The sequence below is a fragment of the Typopeltis vanoorti genome, chromosome 22 (assembly GCF_054136105.1).
Source record: "Typopeltis vanoorti isolate ZY-2024b chromosome 22, IOZ_Tvanoo_1.0, whole genome shotgun sequence".
NCBI lineage: Eukaryota > Metazoa > Arthropoda > Arachnida > Uropygi > Thelyphonidae > Typopeltis > Typopeltis vanoorti.
In genome coordinates, this window is record NC_143570.1 from 79,666,057 (window position 1) to 79,685,121 (window position 19,065).

A 19,065-nucleotide genomic window follows, 5' to 3' on the forward strand; every position below is an offset into this window, starting at 1 on the left:
GCAAAACTCTTCACGAATCGATGAGACTTAGTTTAGATTAATCAGAGTTCTATGTTTTGCTTTAACGGATGTACGTTCTGAAAAGTAAGTGCCACTCAGTTCTTTGAACTTTCTTACGAGCTCAATTCAAGACGCTAGATTGAGCTATTGTCAAACTGTAATTTATAGTAATGTTGAGTAGAAATTTCTGTTAAATTCTCTTTGTTCACTTATTGTGTTCTCTCTTTCAATTACAGTAAAGTATGTCAAGAATGATTCAATGACACTGCTCAAGTCGAGCTGAGCGATTTTCATAACTACGTCACTACTTCAATTTACTCACTAAAGTCACTTAAGGATTTCGTAAGCCGTAATGCTATCAGCTTAAACACATGCTACCCCAAATAATACTTTTCAATAAAATGCTTTGATGTTATCATATGGGTGTTTACTATAAACTGTAATCAGGGCTCCGTTAGCTGGAGATTAATCTCTTTTGGTTGGCTAAATATATATTCCATCAGATAACTCTATTGTCAAAGTTGTTATTTGGAGTTACGGCCGAAGCCAAGGTTAGAGGCCAGTATTATTGCAGTTAATTGCTAGCCGGTTCGCTTGTTTTATGTATGAAAAAATCGAGGTTTCCGAGACGAAAAATCCTGTCAATTCGGTATAAGACCGAGTAACTCACCTTAAGTTGAAAAGTCATTAGAAGGGTTTTTCCTATCCTAGATAGAATTCTAACGCAGGTCTTTCCAATTAAAGGACCGTCGATTCTGATTGAGCTACAGAGGCTCTCCACTGACAAATCTAGTCCTTATCTGTGTAACAATAATAATAACACTTTCGTTTAATGACAAAGATGGATGTACCATAATGTTTCCATGGTAACTATAGATACTACATTAAGCAGATGTATGATTTAATTGCAATGGTAAGATTTAGCAGTAAGATAGCACTACAACTTTCCAGCGTTCTTCGTCCAAGTCCAACTTATGCCACAAATATTTCTTTAATATAAGAAAAAGAAAACGAAATAGGAGACATTTTAGGGCGTCAACTATTCCGAGAGTTGCTTGTTTAAAAACAAATTATGAATTCAAATTTTTTCGCTGCAGAAAAGGTATGGAGTTCTTAGAAAATTCAAAGATTTTTAACCAATTGTACTGTCTGTGAATTGATCATACTTCTCAAAAATGTCATGAACTAAATGTTCTTAAATTGATAAATAATTTCATTACTTTTAGAGCATCTTTAATGTTTCTTCAACTGATTGCTGCATATCAATTACTCAAATAATTTCTCTTTGGCAAGTAGTGCCCAGTCATACCGACAATGCCTTTCGAATCCTATCTGAGAAGCAAAGATCCTTTATAAGCATTTTTTTCTTTCTTTTATTTTTTCTTTCATTGAAGGTGGGTTAGCCGATCCTATACGATGGTGGTGACAAAGTTTATTCTCCCCTAAACCGGGGTTTCTCATCCCACAAAACAGGCAAAGTGGGCAGATCACACGCCTAATAAAATTACTCACCGGCTATCGTCAAACAACCACAGACCAAGGAATATGGCGCTTAATACGGGGAGATGAGTTGCTATTAATTCTGTAGTAGTCATGTGAGGGGAAAAAATAATTGAACTCACATCGAATTACATCCAATGGGCTTCAAAAAACAGCATATTTGTTTTGAAATCTTAGTGATTCAAACGGAACTGCGATACAAAACTATAAAACAATTTGTAACTTTGGTATTTTAAAATTTGTAATTTTTTAATTAAACATTTCTTTTATCCTTTTTGAAATTGTAAAATAATAAAATAATTGCGTTACAAAGCAAATATTTTAAACATTGTATATTTTTGCTCACTTGTAAAACGTCAATCTCCATTTCACAGATCTTCGTCATAGTGCTATCTGAATGCGACATCGTTTTCAGTAAATTAACACCTTCCTCCAACATTTTATCAGCAACTATCAGAATTTAGGGATAAGAATTTCCATAATTATCTATGATTTCTTAACTTGGAGTGTAACTGAACACACTTTTCGTACGACACTTCCGATAACTTTTGGTGACCGCATTCTTGTATAAAATATGCATCGTATTCAAATATTTTTTCATACTTATCGGTTAAAATAGAAAATTTGTATTTATCGGAAGCAGTTATGTAAACAGAACAGACAAAGTTATGTGAGTGAGAGAGAGAGAGAGAGAGAGACGGAAGATTATAGTAATAAAGTAGATGATTAAGATATGTAAACACACTCGGGTAACAAAATCAGTAATAAAATTTTCTGCTTACCTTACTCCTTCTGATGAAATTTTTTGACTCGCTGTTTGCCGAAAGCTTGTAATTTTTTCACCGTTCTGGTTCAAGTTATGGCTATTGTATAAAGGGAAAAATAAGAGCACAATGAATGAATTTATTATTGCTAACAGATTAATAAAAAGTGACTGATTTTTTTTTTCAGTTTACAATATCCTTTAGATTCACATATTACAAAATTCAGCTGCTTTTCAAAATACCCAATAACAATAAATCCTGAAATACGAACAAACACTAGCCGATGGTCCGAAATAATAATGACTTATAAATCTCTCTCTCTCTCTCTCTCTGACATAAAAATAGCGACCATGAAACAATGACTGCTAAAGTATAATGGACTTTCTTCCACTTGATTTATATATCATATGGGGAAATCAAAGATTAAAACTAATCATTATGGACCGATAAACACTTTGGGACAACTCCACCACGTGAAGTGATCTTAAAGATGGAAGGTTATTAACGAAATTAATAACCTTCCATCTGACCTTTCTTGCAATTACTCTCTATTATGACGCTGTGGACAGCTGGCAACTGTAATGGGGCGAATACCCAAGACATTTATTTTTTTGTTATCACTTGAGAAAATCAAGAAAATTTATTTTCTTTCTTTTTTTTTTTTTTAATCGCAATCCCACACACGAAAGACAGAAAATCTATAACACACCAAAACTTGAGTAAGGAAAGAGATGGGTAATCTTGGAACTCTGAAGAAAGAGACCAAACTTTCTTTTTTTTTTTTTTTCATTTTTCGTGTACCCTCAGGCATTCAATAAAGTGATAGTGGATGTGGATCACACATGCGATGAAAATTATCTACCATCTGGTTTTTATTTTCTTCCTCAATTATATTGTAAGGGATTATATGATCGTTTGATATGGCTTGGATATTAGCCGAAACAACTAAGATTATTAGACCAATGTTTTATGTTTGTTAATTGAGTTAGCCCTTTAGTTATATCCCTAAGTTGCGAAAGGAAAAATCCTGCCACCTTCATCTAAGATGGAGGTGGCAGGACTAACTTACCTTCAAATCAGAAACCAGATTGAATGATGATCAGCTCAATTTAGATCACTGGTTGGTAGCGTATTATAACTACTAGAATTATTGTGAAACGTCAAATCTAAAATCAATGCAATGGATTTTACCGAGAGCTATTAAACATAGACAGCAGTTCTAGTACAATTAGTAGAAGTATCTTATCTCAGTGATACTTAAGCAAAGTACGTTAGATAAAAAAGAAGTCGTTGACTATCCTTATTACAGAATCATTAGGGTTAAATTCATTTTGCCGAATTATGGATTGGTCGCAGATTCGAACAATAATGTGGCCAATCGAATTTGGACCCTAATATAATTCAGGGATAAATATAAATTATCGAAGGTCATCAATAAGACAACCTAATCAACTTGCAGCTTTGTTAATCCAATCAATGAAAGAACTAGGATACTTTGAAAGTAGTGTGCAAATGGACAAATTGTTTTTAAAAAATCTCCTGGGGAACCTTCATAGATCGCACATATCAACTGATTTCGACTAAATTTGGATTATGATCATTTCTGATAATGTTTACTTAGATGGCGCTCAGAATTTTAGTGCAGTCCTACTAAAATAAAATAGGGGTCGCATCCCCCGTACACTCGTTTGAAGATCGCATCTTTCAACCTATTTTCACCTCACTCAGCTCAGAATAACGTCGTTTTCAAGATCCTCTGAGAATTTTGGCACAACTGAACCGAAACTGAAGACGAATATTTAAAGAGAGAAGAAGAAGAAATTTTATTTTCTTCTTCCTCTTTCACATAAAAATGCGAGCGAAGCAGCCCTTTTCAGTGCAACTAATCTGCTTTGTTAAAATCCAACATATAATTTTACCTTCGCTGAAAGACACTCTACTACCTTGTACGAGGGTGGGGGGTAGAAAGTTCTGATAAACACCTCGAACAAAATGCTATTAAAGCAACTGATATGACCACAAGAAAGAACATATTAGTAGCAGAGTTATGAAGGTATATGTAAGAAAGAAATTACATAGTACTTGACAGACCGCCATGGACTATATAATAAATATTACAAAGTGTCCATTTGCACGATGCGTTGAAACCTGTGGTGCATACAGCAAATTTCATTCCAAGATGAAGGGAAGGAACTGTACATTATTCGAGATGGCCAGTGGGACAGTAGAGAGTACACTCTCTCTTTTTGTGTAGCAGATTTTTAGGTCCCCAGCAGAATTTTAGCACAATCTGACCAAAATGGGAGAGGGAATATAAAGGAGTGAGAATGGGGAATGGATAAAAGCGACACTTTCTGAGAGAGAGAGATTCCCAACATCGACGTCCTATTCGATTAAATTTATCAAGCACTTCACGGAATTGACAAAAAGAAAGAGGTCATAAGGCAAATACAGCAGTCAGCTCTCTCTCTCTCTCTCTCTCTCTCGCTCCAGCGCACACACATACACAGTACACACACTTTTTAAAAATAGCTTTATGGGAAACTGCTTTGTCTTCTTTTTTTCCCCTCGCATATTACTGATGAGTATGGGCAGGACCTGGAATAATATCCTTAATGAAAGTATTGAAGATTTGATAGAATAGCCAACAATTTCTTATCGTATCACCATAGCGACAACATCCTCGGTGGGTAAAACCTGGATTACAAAACGAATATCAAACAAGAGGAACATTTATAAGAGTTTTTCAACTTGTTCAACGGTACACAGTTCGCACGGAAGGAATAAGAGAATTGCAATACTTCGTCACAAGAGTAAAGTAACAATTATTGCTCGATATTAGTGTTCATTAGCACGATAGTGGTAATGGCAATATTTAAATATATTCTTTCACCACAAGATTACATCTAATCTTATCTTGCAGGCATATAACTAACACTGGCTAATAGGTTCAGCGGTATTTGTAGACTGTAATTATAAAGGAATGTGTTCCCTCCTCCTTTCGAAACGTTTGTTAAAATAAAATTGATTAAACAGGTTATATGGAATAAGAGATCCAAGATATCTCGCAAAAGAAAAAAAAATAGAAGCGAGACTGTAGACAACCACTCAGCACAGTACTGTTGAAAAACAGCATTCACCAGCTACTTCAAAACCTACGTCACTTCATTCAGCTAAGTGGGTTAAACAAGACTTCTCGCAATTTCAAGACCTTCAGAGAATATATTTAGTTTTACTGCTAGACTCATACTTAATGGATGAATTTGCGCGAGTTCTCTGTACATCTCACTCCTTCTTGTCTAATATTTCCCATGCTTCTTTTTTTTCCACCTTTCTTGTAAACGTTCTACATAAGTCGCTTATAATTTTACATATTATGTATGGAACATTACATATGAAAAATTTAATAGCGCTATGAGAACATTATAGAGCATAGTATAATATCTTTCTATTGTACAAGCTTTTACTATTTATATATGCTTTTTTTTCTTTTCTTTTAATAAAACGTATCAGCAAACATAATCCGAAATATTAAAAAAAAAAGCGGTTTCTTCTGGTGGTAGTTGTAAACGGAAAGCTGAAATAGTAGCGGTAATGAAAAGTAGATATTAATATGGTATGAAGTATTATCCCCTCCCTCTCTCTCTCTCTCTCTCTCTCTCTCACACACACACACACACATGGAGGGTTTAAGTACCATAATTTGTCGACCTCCTAAAACTTTTTTCTTGATTTCCCTCGCGAGAAATGTCCTTTCAAAGAGTTCATGAGAGTTCTGGAAGGCTCCACTAAGTCGTAAAACACCTTAAAGTACTCGTACAATGACCGAGTGATGGACCGACAAGGCGGAAGAGTCTTGTGCGTTGGATAAGCTCTGTATTTCTTTCTTTTTCGTCCACCAGTAGCAGAAACTACGAAGAATAACTAGCCGGAGGAGAAGTGACAGAACGGATGAGAAGTAGAAAATAAACAACAACCGTGTAGAAAACCATTTAGAAGAATGAATGAAAACTCTTGGAAAATAGAGAACTCTGAACAAGTAATCCTGAAGATAGAGTTGGAAAAGATTTAGCCTTTACTAGAGAAGGAGAAGAAAGAAATAGTAGACAAAGTAGGAAATGTACACATTCGAAATGGATCTGGAGGATTTGAAACTACTTTTAGTATTGCAAACTATATCAGCAGTTTTATTAAAATAAATATTGAATGAAACTATAACATATATATTACGGAAATGACAAAAGCATGCGCACTTATCTCCAAGACAATGTAGTGGAATCCCAGATCAAGTTTTATATACGATATATATAGTTGGTGAGAGGAATTATTAGTGAATGCATTGAGTTAAAAAAAATTAGGAGATACGAAATCACCTATGTCATTCCCACCGTTGGAATCGTAAGTAAGCAGGTAAAACGTCCACACAATATTACTATAATTCATCCAAAGACTATCATTAGTGATGACAGCTAGAGCCCGTTCAAGTGAAACTTATTGTGACAAAGAATCGCATCACACCATCGCACAGATGACATAAAAGATTTGCGAGCATAGGTGACACGAAGAAATACGCTTCATAAATAAACATTATGTTTCTGTTAGAGCAACAGAGTCGTGATAGAATAAACGCACAATAAATTCAATTTGTGATCATAGCATCTCATATGCATATATCAGTTTTCACGTTGCACTGCGAAGAATATTCAAGATAATAGATTATAGTTAATCTATTATAGTTAATAGATAATAATTAAAGATGGCTGCCGCACTGAGCTAGGTAAATACTGACGATTGTAGGGATTCCCTAGAGCATATAGACATTTATAACTTGTATTAAATGTGGTTTCTGAAAGAAAAAAAAATCAGAATGGGAAAAGTACTAATCTTTATCAAATAGACTTATTTCTAGAACGGTGATGTTACTTTATTCTTTTAATATTATGTATAATTAAAATATTTTGCATGTAATGGATTATTGTCATAACTGCTTTCCGATAATTTACGGAAATTTGCCTAGGCATTCCGAGAGAAAGATATTTATGCGGAGGGTTTGGCAGTCTCAGAAAGTTTAGGAAACGTTATATTAGTGCATATCGAAAGTTGCGAACATTTGAGATTGCATAACTATTCTCATTATTTCACTTTACGCTTTTGCGTTTAAAGTAAAAGCTGGTAACATGATTGGTATAAATGTTCTTCATGCTGCTCATTTTAATCAGATAATCTCTGCGACATATGTGGTGTATGGGTTTTGCATATATCGGATTAGAAACAACACGACAACCGACAAATAATTATCACACGCACGTTGCTGACTTCACAGTTTCTGTTTTACTGGTTTTACAGACTAACCTTCATAATTTAAATAAAACGAAGTTTCATTTAAATTATGAATAATCAAGCAGGAAAAAAATATAACGCATTCACCAGAGGTTTAAATACAAATTAAAAATCTTTTGCCATGATGAGTATATCTGAAGCAGTACTCTACATACTACTGCATATCGTACATGTCAATGTACGATATACAGAGAAGATTCAGTGCTCTTCTTAATTCGTCTAATTAATGGAAATACAGAGAAGATTCAGTGCTCTTCTTAATTCGTCTAATGTTAGTGTGCAATGAAAACTAGATGTCAATGCCACTCTTTGCAATGCAATATTTAGTACAGTATTCAAAACAAGATCTTAAAAGGCTTCAACTTAACATCGGAAACGATTCAAAATATAAATAAATAAATATTCATTGTCATTTTATAAGCTAACTGAGCAAACAATGTTTGCTTTTGAAACTAATACAAATTTTACAAGGATCAGAGCTTACGAAAATACTGACATTCCTTTAACTGCCTTGGCATTGCATTCAACTCAAAAGACCAAAGTCTGTCAAACTGCCTTTCTACTTCTTTTAGAGCATTAATTTCAGAAGTGTTAATTTTAAACGATTATTAATTTTTTATAGACAAGGATCATTCGGAAGTTTTAGGAATTCTGACAGTGTAACTTGGTACAATTTACAACTTTAAAACATTATTCAGCAAATTGCATTCAAAAAGGCGCATGACTGTATTTTTCGCGAAGTTCTCTTGTAGCTTGATAGCTTTGAATGAGGTTTAAATCGGAATATTATCATCCAATCGTTCTCCCCCTCAATATCAACTTGAGTTTTCGAAAACAGAAACATTCCGGGATGTCAAGACCTGAGAAGTAAAGAAAACAACGACACTACCTACGCGTATTTTGACCAGAAATTCTAGTAGAGACCAACTAGGGTTTATCAATGGTGTAACTAGCTAATTTACCACTAGGGTCGAGCAACTTGTTTGCTGCCTTCTGAAATGAAAGTAGCAAATGGGAAAATATTGCAAAATCCACAAAATGGACAAAGGAAAATAAAATTTTCCGAAACAGTGCTTCATTGAAAAAAATTTCTTTTCAAAAATTTTCGGAAAGGTGAATTTTGTTCGATCACTCCTTATTACGCCATTGCAGATGTTTCTGCAATTCATCGCATGCTCATATCTTCTGTCAAAATGCTTTGACTGATCCAAATCTGAAATAATGCTGATTATACGTCTTGATTACACTTATCATACAATGATATCTGGTTTCATGCACAAGTTACTGATATGTGCAAATTTTCACCATTCTTCTCATCAAAGGAGGTCTCCATCGTTCAGCATCCTTTCATTAAAACAAGTTTTATCACCCGGAAGGCATCGGCACCAGTTTTTTCATTTCACTGGTTCAAAAATTTCACAGATAAAAACATCACTTTCAAAAGCTAAGCTCTTTCTGAGTGGCTATTTCCCGAGGCGAGAGATGCTGCGTCAAGCTGTCGATGCTGATCCGACTAAAGAATACTGGATGCTGGCAGAACTCGGCTCCAATGAAATCCGTACAACGCCATCTGTACTAGTAGCCTGGTAAATCAACAAAAGCTAGTTGAAATATTCATGGGACGCGATAACAGAACAAGCTGTATATCGGTAATGTACAACAAATATTTGTACCTAGTCAAGCTACAATCCATGAAATGAACGTTACCTAAAAAAAAAAAAAATCAGCGAAACAATCCAGTTATAAGAGGTAGACGTTTTGCTCTCTCTGAAGTCTTCTATTTTGATGAAGAGAAAATAGCAGCGATTACAACACGTAACTACGCTTTCTAATATATTTGTTCTCGTTAACAACATCAGCCACAGTTATAAAAACAAAGCGTGTATGATCCAGCATTCTATTATAACTGCAAGAGTATCATTCGGTTGTCAGTCCTGGAACATTTTTGGATCGAACATCGCATGTTCTGTGCCCTTAATCCTTCTCTGTAAGGAGTTCGACCACTCTAAAATACTTGGTCTACTTCCTGAACTTCTTTAACTTCAGACAGAAGTTGAAGAAGAACAAGTATAATCAGATGAATCCAGTCTACGGTTAACTGAATATAAGACTTAAGTGCTATCTCCATATGCATCTCGTATACAGTAAGCATATCTTGCCTTGTCTTGTTATAGAAGATTCGGCTTTCGATTGACCAATTTCGACTAGTGTTCGTATACAACATACACTTGCTCTAGTTGTTGCAAACATACATTTAGGATTGAAAGCCTTCTCAAACCAGCTCAAAATGGAGGACAGCCTCGAAATATCACCAAATCTGCATTATGACCTTCTCAAACCGTCCGAATCCGAACCGGAAGTGTATCCTTTATTCAGGGTAATTCGTCGATTTTGCGTGTTCGGATTGTTGAAGCAAGTTCACCTGTCATCACAAGTGTGTACAGGCATAAGCAATGCACAGCTTTTCAGTTGTCATTTTATGTTAACATTTCGAAAGTTTGCAACGTGTCACTGTTTCCATTTTTTTTTGTCTATTACCTGTATATCCCTGTTGTCATAAATGACTACGGCTATACTGCATAAGGCAAACAGATATACCTGGAGAGTCAATGCACATCGTTAAACTCTTAATAGCATGTGGGAGAGGGTAGAACTTAAGGACTTGGAAAGAGGTGTTATTATAAGATGCCATATCAATAGTCTGAACATGTTTGATATTGATAAAACACTGCAGCACCCAAATGAACTGTAGACAACATTAACGAGCAATGGAAGGTAGGAGTGCACCTCAGCCCCAAAAAAAAAAAAAAAAAAACACAGGAGGACCCGGAAATTAGTTTGGGTGGAATTAAATTACAGAAATAACTAAAGCTACGAGTTCAATATATTTTATGTTTATTAATTACGTATGCTATTATCTGACGAGTTTGCCTAATTTGATAATCCTTCCACCACTACCACCGTACGAGACCGGCTAACTCACCCTCAACTGAAATAAAAAAGATTCTCATCTGAAGTAATAAAGCCTAAGACTCCTCATCCCTGAACGAAATTCAACCCCAGGTCTTTTCATTCGAAAAGCAAACTGTCAACTGTTCGACAATTTGTCAACATCCTTTGACCTTGCAAATACGCTACCGAGGCAATGCGATGACACAGAAAGATAACACCAAAATAGAATGGAAATCTTGATAGTCCGATATGGAAACAATCAAGAATTCAAATTATCTGCAGGACTTCATGTTAGTAGTATAATACTATGTAAAAAGCTGAACGGTCTCGATTTCTACGGAAGGGTTAACTGCACATAAGCTAAATATCAACAGCATAAATGACATCGTGATTGATATGAAGAGCGCTGGAAGTCCAGACTCTGAGAGATGAATCACTATACTTAATTCAGTTTACGAATGGATGGATGAGGAGGGGTGCAGTGGATGCCTTGGGGAACTTCTTATACCTGCCTACATGATCGCAACCGTAAAGTTTGGTAGCAGAGCTGTGGTCTGGAGAGGATTTTCCTAGCATGTACTTGGATCTTCGGTTGTTGTACTTGGAAGGACGAAAACTGCCGCTCGTCCAATGATCACTATATTTGGAAAGTTTTACAGAACAGACCTTGGTCTGCATTAAGTCCAGATTTTAATTCAATGGAACATCTTTGGACTGAACTGGCTCTGGGCAAGACGGTAAGGCTGGTGTTAATGTTAAAGGAAGACCGATCAGAAACACCTTTCTCATATTATTATAGATCAATGGAGAAAAGGCATAGAATGGATGGTGCGGTCAGAGATCAGCCCAATACTTATTTTTATAACAGGCAGAATCAGAGTAAAATTCATTCAGTGTATTCATTCCTCTATAAAATATAACACATACAAATCAATATTCTGATTGTAAATATTTAAGAACAGAATATTGATCAGAATAAAAACTAAAGTATTCTTTTGACTAGAACTATTTTAATGCATGCTATCTAGTTTTCAATCAAATATGTTTTAATTATATATATATATATATATATATATATATATATAATTTGCGTCTGAAGGAATACAAAAAGTTTTTAAAAAAACAATTATTACTGAAAGCATTTTTATAAAGCATTATTATTAAAAATAAACTGAAGTAATAATAAAATGAATTAAATTAAATACATTTATTTCATTGAAATTTACATTTTTAATGAAATAATGAAGGGAATCGATTGCATGAAAATTAATTTGAACAATTTAATCCTTTTAATTTTATCTTTTGGGAAAATGTTTACTCACCTACCTAGCACTAGAGTCGTTTCTGATCACAAACACAAATAACTAGAAAGAGAGACGCCAAACTTAGTTCTGCCCTATGCATGAAAGCAACAAAGAGTATTTGTTTTATGAAAGGAGACTGTCAGATTTCTGGAATTGAAAATGTGGTGCCACCTATGGAATGAATATGGAACTGATACACATGCAGGAAAAATTTTCGTCTGAGCTACGTATGATATCATTTTCTATCACTGTAATTTCCTGTGTCATCATATATCAGTGTTTCGTAGTTGAAATTATACCGCAGATAGTTACACTTATATAGGTATTATGTTTATGCACCTATATGAGCTTTTGTATCTCTGTTGGCAATGATGATATCCTTTAATTGGCTTAGAATCCTATCTAGGAAGTGAATAGTCATCATAAAGACGTTTCAAATGAAGGTAAGTTATCTGGTCTCATATGGGAATAGCATGTTCCCCCCCCCCCCCCTCAAACAGGCTAAAGGAGCCGGACAACACAACAGTTAACAGAAAAAAATACGTTTGCATAGTAGATTAGTGTAATGTGGAATAGTGGAGTTGCCTCTCGCGATTCCATGGAGGTGATATTTTGGTACTGCTACTACAATAATATGATTTTAATCAATATGACCTGTGTGAGTCTGAAAATGAGAAACATAGTTTGTATCCCCGGTATGACTGCACAAATTAAGTGATTTGTTCTTCGCAGTGAACAGAAAATCAAGAAATTAACTTGGAATTTAGACAAACAACTAAATCTCGTTTTAAGGATCGACAAAGTTTTCACTGCATTATAAAATGAGGTGTACAGCTAAGAAACGAACAAAGTATCAAGGTACAAACTCTATTTTTGTGTTATCAGAATAATTTAATACAGCAAAGTCAAATTATCTGAAGTCCTAATCTTACTTCTGTAGTAGAAAGCGTTCCTCCTCTGGAGCCCGAAGAGCATGCTTCAACCTCATGACACCGTCTTCTTTCTAAATTAGAGAGACGGGAGGGGGGGGGGAGAAAAAGAAATAATTAAACAAGCGGAAGTATATAATGCACAAAGAAATTTCATAACACAACTAACAAAAAACTTCTAGTTCTAATTATATAGTAAGAAATTATGCTATTCTAATTTCGATAATTCAGTATTCTATTTAAAAAAATTTAAAATCTAAATTAGTTCTTCCCTTCCGCACGTAACTCATATCTCAACTGACTGACTGATTAACTGGCTATCACATTGAAAGGCTCAAAAACGTAACATTTTTATATTAAAAAGTATATACTGAAACTGAAAGAAGGAAAAAAAAACACTACCACGTTTGCAAACAGATTTATTTGAATAAAAGAAAATAGATAGTAAATTAAATCTTTATATAATAGTCCACCTCTATTTTAAATACTGGTACCATCTTTTCATAGTGTTATCCTCCAAGTGGCTCTGTAGTTATTTTTGAAAACGGGTACACCTTCAAAAATATTATAGACTTCCTATGATAGATGGAATCCATCAGAACTACGCAGCTAATGACACTTGAAATATCACATAAGCTGTAGAGTGTTCTGAGAGCATCCATATTCAAGTGCGATAATGGGCAAAGGTTTCATATATGGTCGTGATCTTCGTGATTTCGACCATTCTTGTTCAACTCGAGACGCTGTTGTAATCCATTATCACCTGCTAGGATTACAATATACAACAGCGTCTCGAGTTGAACAAGAAAACGGCGTGATAAACAGAAATCATCAATTCAACGTCATTCAAGTGACATGAAACAGGATCGATAGGATCCTAAAGTCTAACAGACGAGCTAAAATTGATGAAAATAATAGACGGTACCACCACAAACTGCGAAGTAATTTGTGGTAAGACTAGACTACCACCACAAACTGCGAATGTGTCTGAAAGTACCATATGTCGGACACTGCCACAGATGCGGTATAAGCAGAGACTCCTGAGATTACCACGCCTATCCAACAAAAACAGTAAGTTACCACTGAAGGAGAAAGAGCATATTAGCATCTAACATCAGAAAAGTCGCATGAGAGCGAAGATAAACTGAAAGAAAATGATATGGAAATAACAACAACAACAAAAAAAAACTATGAACTCACGTGTCCTCAAAGTAATCCAAGTCAGTGGGGTGATGATTTGCAGAATATTTTCACGGTACTTCTTAGGCCCTTGATAACAATAAAGGAATGGTTGAATGGCGAGGCGTCCAGCTGACTATTTACCCCGTATGTGAACGAAACTTTCTAAAGGATAAAGGCAATGCCAGAGAACACGTGATCTAATCCAGGAATGTAATATCATAAGGCCACGAACGCTGGATTTTGGTATGTTTTAGTTGTGTTTGATATTTTAGGGGAGATATTTCCTGATCCACGGTACTGTATTTTTAGTGGCGTCTTTCATGACCCCACTAAAAATACAGTACCGTTAATTAATTAATTACAGAAATGAGTACTTCTTTGTGGAAAACACCAGACCCAATGCATTCAGGAAAAAAAGAGAAAAAACTGCAGATCAGAAAAACTCCCATAAACATTTAAAAAAAATCATAAATACAACTAAAATACATACACGAAAAACAATCCAGAACAAAAACAACTTTTATTTAACCAACGTTCGCGGCCTTAGCACAACTATAAAAGATATACACAAGCACTTGCATGCACTTTCTGGGATCCAGTAACCGAGGGAACCAACCAATTAGGTTAACGTTACTCATGTTCCTGGTATCGTTCTTCGAATACACATGCCCTAGAGTAAATAGTGAACATGAATGGAGTATGACTGATCAGCAACGATTCTGATTCGCTGCACTATTCAGTCCTTGCTCTATTGAAACGAAGGAGGGGAAAGGCTAAGGAAAGCCATAAAAAGCCCAAGACGCAACAACCGCTGCCTTGAATTATAATTTGTTAGCAAAGAGGATAAGTCTAGAGCTAGGTAACTGTTGCTGTCACCAAAAACCACTGGCCTGCACTCTGAAGGAACAGAACAAAAATTCACTGCTGCGAGGGACTTTTCTCCTTTATTCTGGTGTCCGATAATTAGGTTTCTTCACCCACCTTACCATAGCTTCTTGTTTTGGGTTAAGAGAATCAAAAATAAAAAAGGCAATGTTAGCCGATCTCATACGTGACCTCGACAACTTATTTATTTTATTTAGAATATGATGATACGACAGCCATGAGGAGCATGCAACCACTTTAAAGATATTGGTTGTTTTGTCTTTAATCCGTGTATGTTCTCTGGCCGATTTTCCTGTATGTAAGATTTATAAACTGACTTACCAGGAGAATAAACTCTGCTTCCTCCGTATGAGATCAGCTAACTCACCTTCAACTGAACAAATCCATATAAAGGTGCTCTCGTCACGACGAGAATCGAACTCGGGCCTTTTCCAATCGAAGGGAGCAACGTCCCGTCGTTCTTCCAATTGCACTATGGAGGTGCAGCCTTGACAGTTACGCTGCACACCGTGGTAATCGGGCTCTTCCAGGAATGATTTTGTAGAGTAAGTGAAATCAAGATTATTTGCTAGCTGATCAGGAACCCTTCTGATGCCTTACAATCACGTTCAATCTAGTACACTAGATTGAACGTGATTGTAAGGCATCAGATTGTAAGGCATCGTGATTGCACTATCTAGAGCAGCCTATGGAAATTTTACTGATGTAGCAAAACTAAGGCTATGAAGATAGTGAAATATGTTAACTGTGTGCGGTGGTTGCCTGTTGGAGAGGCAAGAAAATCCATAGTTTACGGAAGGAAACCCTTCTATCTCCTTTATGACATCGGCTAACTTACCATCAAGTGAAAAAGCCTTTATGAAAGTTTTTCCTGTCTTGACGCGATTCGAATCCCAGTCTTCCAAACAAAAAATGGGTGAGGCACAATATGTAAGAAAAAGACTTGGAATCGTACGATTTTATCTGTTGTATCATCATTTTATTCCCCCCCCCTCCGATGAATTTCATTAATCAGTAATTTCATTTGCGAACAATGGAAATAACGATCAGTCAAGATTCTCTTTTTAATAGTTTCATCTCGTTATTGCATTATTTTCGCAAGATCTAAGAAAAAATGATTAAATAACCAAACCAACAAAGTAAGTATTATATGTACTTTAAAAATCTAACCAATTGGATAAAACCACCCTTTCTGAAATGTTCTGAAATTAAAATTGGAAGGGTAGGTGTTTGTGTTGATATCAGGTAGCATCTCCCTTTCTCGTTTATGCTGCATTTCTGAAAGTGAGCAGCGGGAAATCCAATGACGTGTCTAACAGATCTCAAATGATTCCTCTTAGTTACGTGAAACTCAGTGCACATCCCTCTGTGGAACAACATAGGTTGCATTTACTGTAACGAGAAGAATGTGCTTCCATTCCTTTTTCCAACGCCATTTGCGTGTTGACACTTTAATAAGATATCAATCTGCAGACGCCTGCTTGATGTGATATCTATCTATCTTGGTACTACGGAGTCGATCATATTCAATACACATTGACCGACTCAAGAAGCACATCCATGATTCTGTTCTCAGCAACACTCCGCTGGCCGCTGAAGGAAAGGATGGCAGGTGATTTTTGCTCAGTCAGCAGGAGTCGCATAATGATAATGGAGCACGTGCCTGACACACACCGTAACATCCTCCTTGGCTTTTTAATCAAGGTAGCTTGTTGCTGCCGACCTCAACACGAGATATGACGTCTACTGCAGTCGCCGCCTGCTAGTTTCCTACGACTTTAGCACAACGTTTGTCAGCAGCGCGAGACAGAGACGTGTCCTCTAGGGGAAAGTAGAAAATCATGTCGCTGTCGTTGCGAGGGTTGTAAGCAAGGGAGAGCGAAAGAGGAACGAAGTACATTACTTCACGAGACAGGAAAGACGGGGAGGAAAATGAGAGGTGTGAAGTCTCGCTCCGTGACTCTATTATTTGTTACGGAAAGACATGGATAACAAGGAAACCGAACATGGCATCATCGTCTTAATGTATTTTTTAAACATATTGTTGTTATGCATAAAAAACAGATTGCGTCACGCAAGAGAAACACAGTGTAATCGCTTACATCATAGGGAGTGCAGACGATATTCAACAATTCGTTGACTTGCAAGCTCAGTCAGTTTCAAACGATTATAGCTGTTCTTTCCCTTCTATTTCTCCCCCCCCCATCCTTCGAATTCTACCTCATGTCACACAATGTGTAATTTTTTTGATATTTTATATTAGCATAAAATGTCACACTTGACTTTTTAAAATAATATCAGGGTCGAATGACAGATTTTGCATGGGCCACTAAATTAAAATATATATATTTTCATATGTTCAAGCTTTATTATATTTCTACGGCATTTATGTACTAATCAAGACACTCTGTTGCATGTGATTGGGAAAAAGTATGTGTATAGGAAGGGCTTATGTTTTATCAATCATACGGAGGTTATAGACGAACAACAATCCAACACCACACAGCAGAACTATCTCAATCATACAAGCAACTAAACAACCAATTTTTAACGAAATATTTTTAATTCATTTGACAAAATGAGTCTGTTGTAATGCAACAGATGCGCTACGCATTTTATTAATTCTTTCCATAACTGTAATCTCAATTAAAAATAAATTGCGAAGACTTCAGATGATTATTTCAACAGAATTATTTTTACAAAAATGTATTCTGCTACAACGATAGTTAAGCCGTTTTCTTGTGAGGCAGCTTTTCAGTGGAATAATAAGGTATTCACATGTCAGAAATAAACGGAAAGCAATGTAATCTTACTAAAGCGTACATGACTACACATAAAATAATTTAAATAAAGAAACTGCATTTTCCTCGTTAACTTTTCTGAAAGAATATTTCATTAAATGCATGCACTATTAAGATAGAGTGAATTAATTCTTTTTTAAACATCGATTTTAATATGCTTGCAATATATAAAATATGCATGGATAATATACCAAAACGAAAATTGCTTCTGGTGTGGAAATTTCTGAGCCAAGTCTGATCAACTTAATCCATATCAATAATATTTAATTAGTATCCTCAGGCACAAATCTGTATACTATAAATAACGACATCACTGTTAGAAACAACAATAGCAAAACAAATATAAAGGCTTTGCATTATAGTCTGTATTCACAGTAATTTTCTGCTTCGAAAAAATAAATGTAACCACGTGGCCTGTATGTTAGTTACTTTAACCAAAATTTCTGATTTGTAAGCTTCTGATTACAAGTAAATACACGTCAGACAGCTGATGATTTTCACTCTCAGCTTATGACTACAACCTCGCTTATGGCGTTTTGAAGTGGTTTGAAAAATACAACAGTTGGTCTTTAGATTAGGGTTTGTAAAATACACCGGGAACACTGCATGATTCGGAAACTGAATGCAAGGACAGTAGTGCGTGTTTATCCATACACAGAACGTATTGATGTGTCACTGGATACCTTTCATTATTTCATAAAAATAAATAGAAGTCTTCGTCTAATTAAATGTCCGTGTCCCAATGAAAACGCCGAGAGAAATGCAAATTAAGCAATAAAGCAAAATGAAATAAACATTATTACTAATGCTTTATCAGAATCAGAATTTTGATGAAAGGAAAATCTTTCTAATTGGGTGAATGTCGGTATTACACAGTGCTTATGGGTTCCCTCCCATACCAAAGTCTGAAAGTATTTCCACACGTGGAAATGGCTAACTAATGCAGATAACTTATCAATATGAATTCCGTCTTTGGGAGGGAAAATGATTCTGCTAGAGAAACATATCTTGAAATAAAGATCAAGACTGTGTGCTGAATCATCAGAAACAATATCGTGCACTGCAGTCTTCACGGTTTAAAATATGAATGGCTACAATACGATCGGTAGTTTAATGGAGAACATTTTTCCGCCCTGCGGAGGAGAAACACCCACTAGTGAACTCATGAACGTACATGCGGCGTTGCACTCCTCCTGTGTCATGTTCCCATTGCAGGCCGGACAAATTTCCGGGTGGAGGCTGGTCCTTACAACAGCTGCACTCGACAGACGACCTTGGAAAATGATGAATTGAAGCAGAATGGCTATGCCAGTGAGAAGAGAGAGAGAGAGAGAGAGAGAGAGAGAGAGAGAGAGAGAGAGAGAGAAATTCTTTCGCTTCCTATTGCCCCTTCCCATCTGGTTATTTC

The 19,065-nt window shown here is 35.8% G+C and overlaps 1 protein-coding gene across 3 annotated transcripts in view; it reads right to left on the bottom strand.

Annotated features, from left to right (window-relative positions):
• Positions 1-19,065, bottom strand: part of LOC150094511 (uncharacterized) — a 632,643-nt gene that overhangs the window by 188,754 nt on the left and 424,824 nt on the right. For all 3 annotated transcript variants that reach the window (XM_090412024.1, XM_090412025.1, XM_090412027.1), the window contains 2 exons: positions 12,793-12,863; positions 2,283-2,363 (listed from right to left, as the gene is read on the bottom strand). In XM_090412024.1, coding sequence (XP_090268150.1) covers positions 2,283-2,363; positions 12,793-12,863 — 152 coding nt within the window. The remainder of the gene's footprint in view (positions 1-2,282; positions 2,364-12,792; positions 12,864-19,065) is intronic.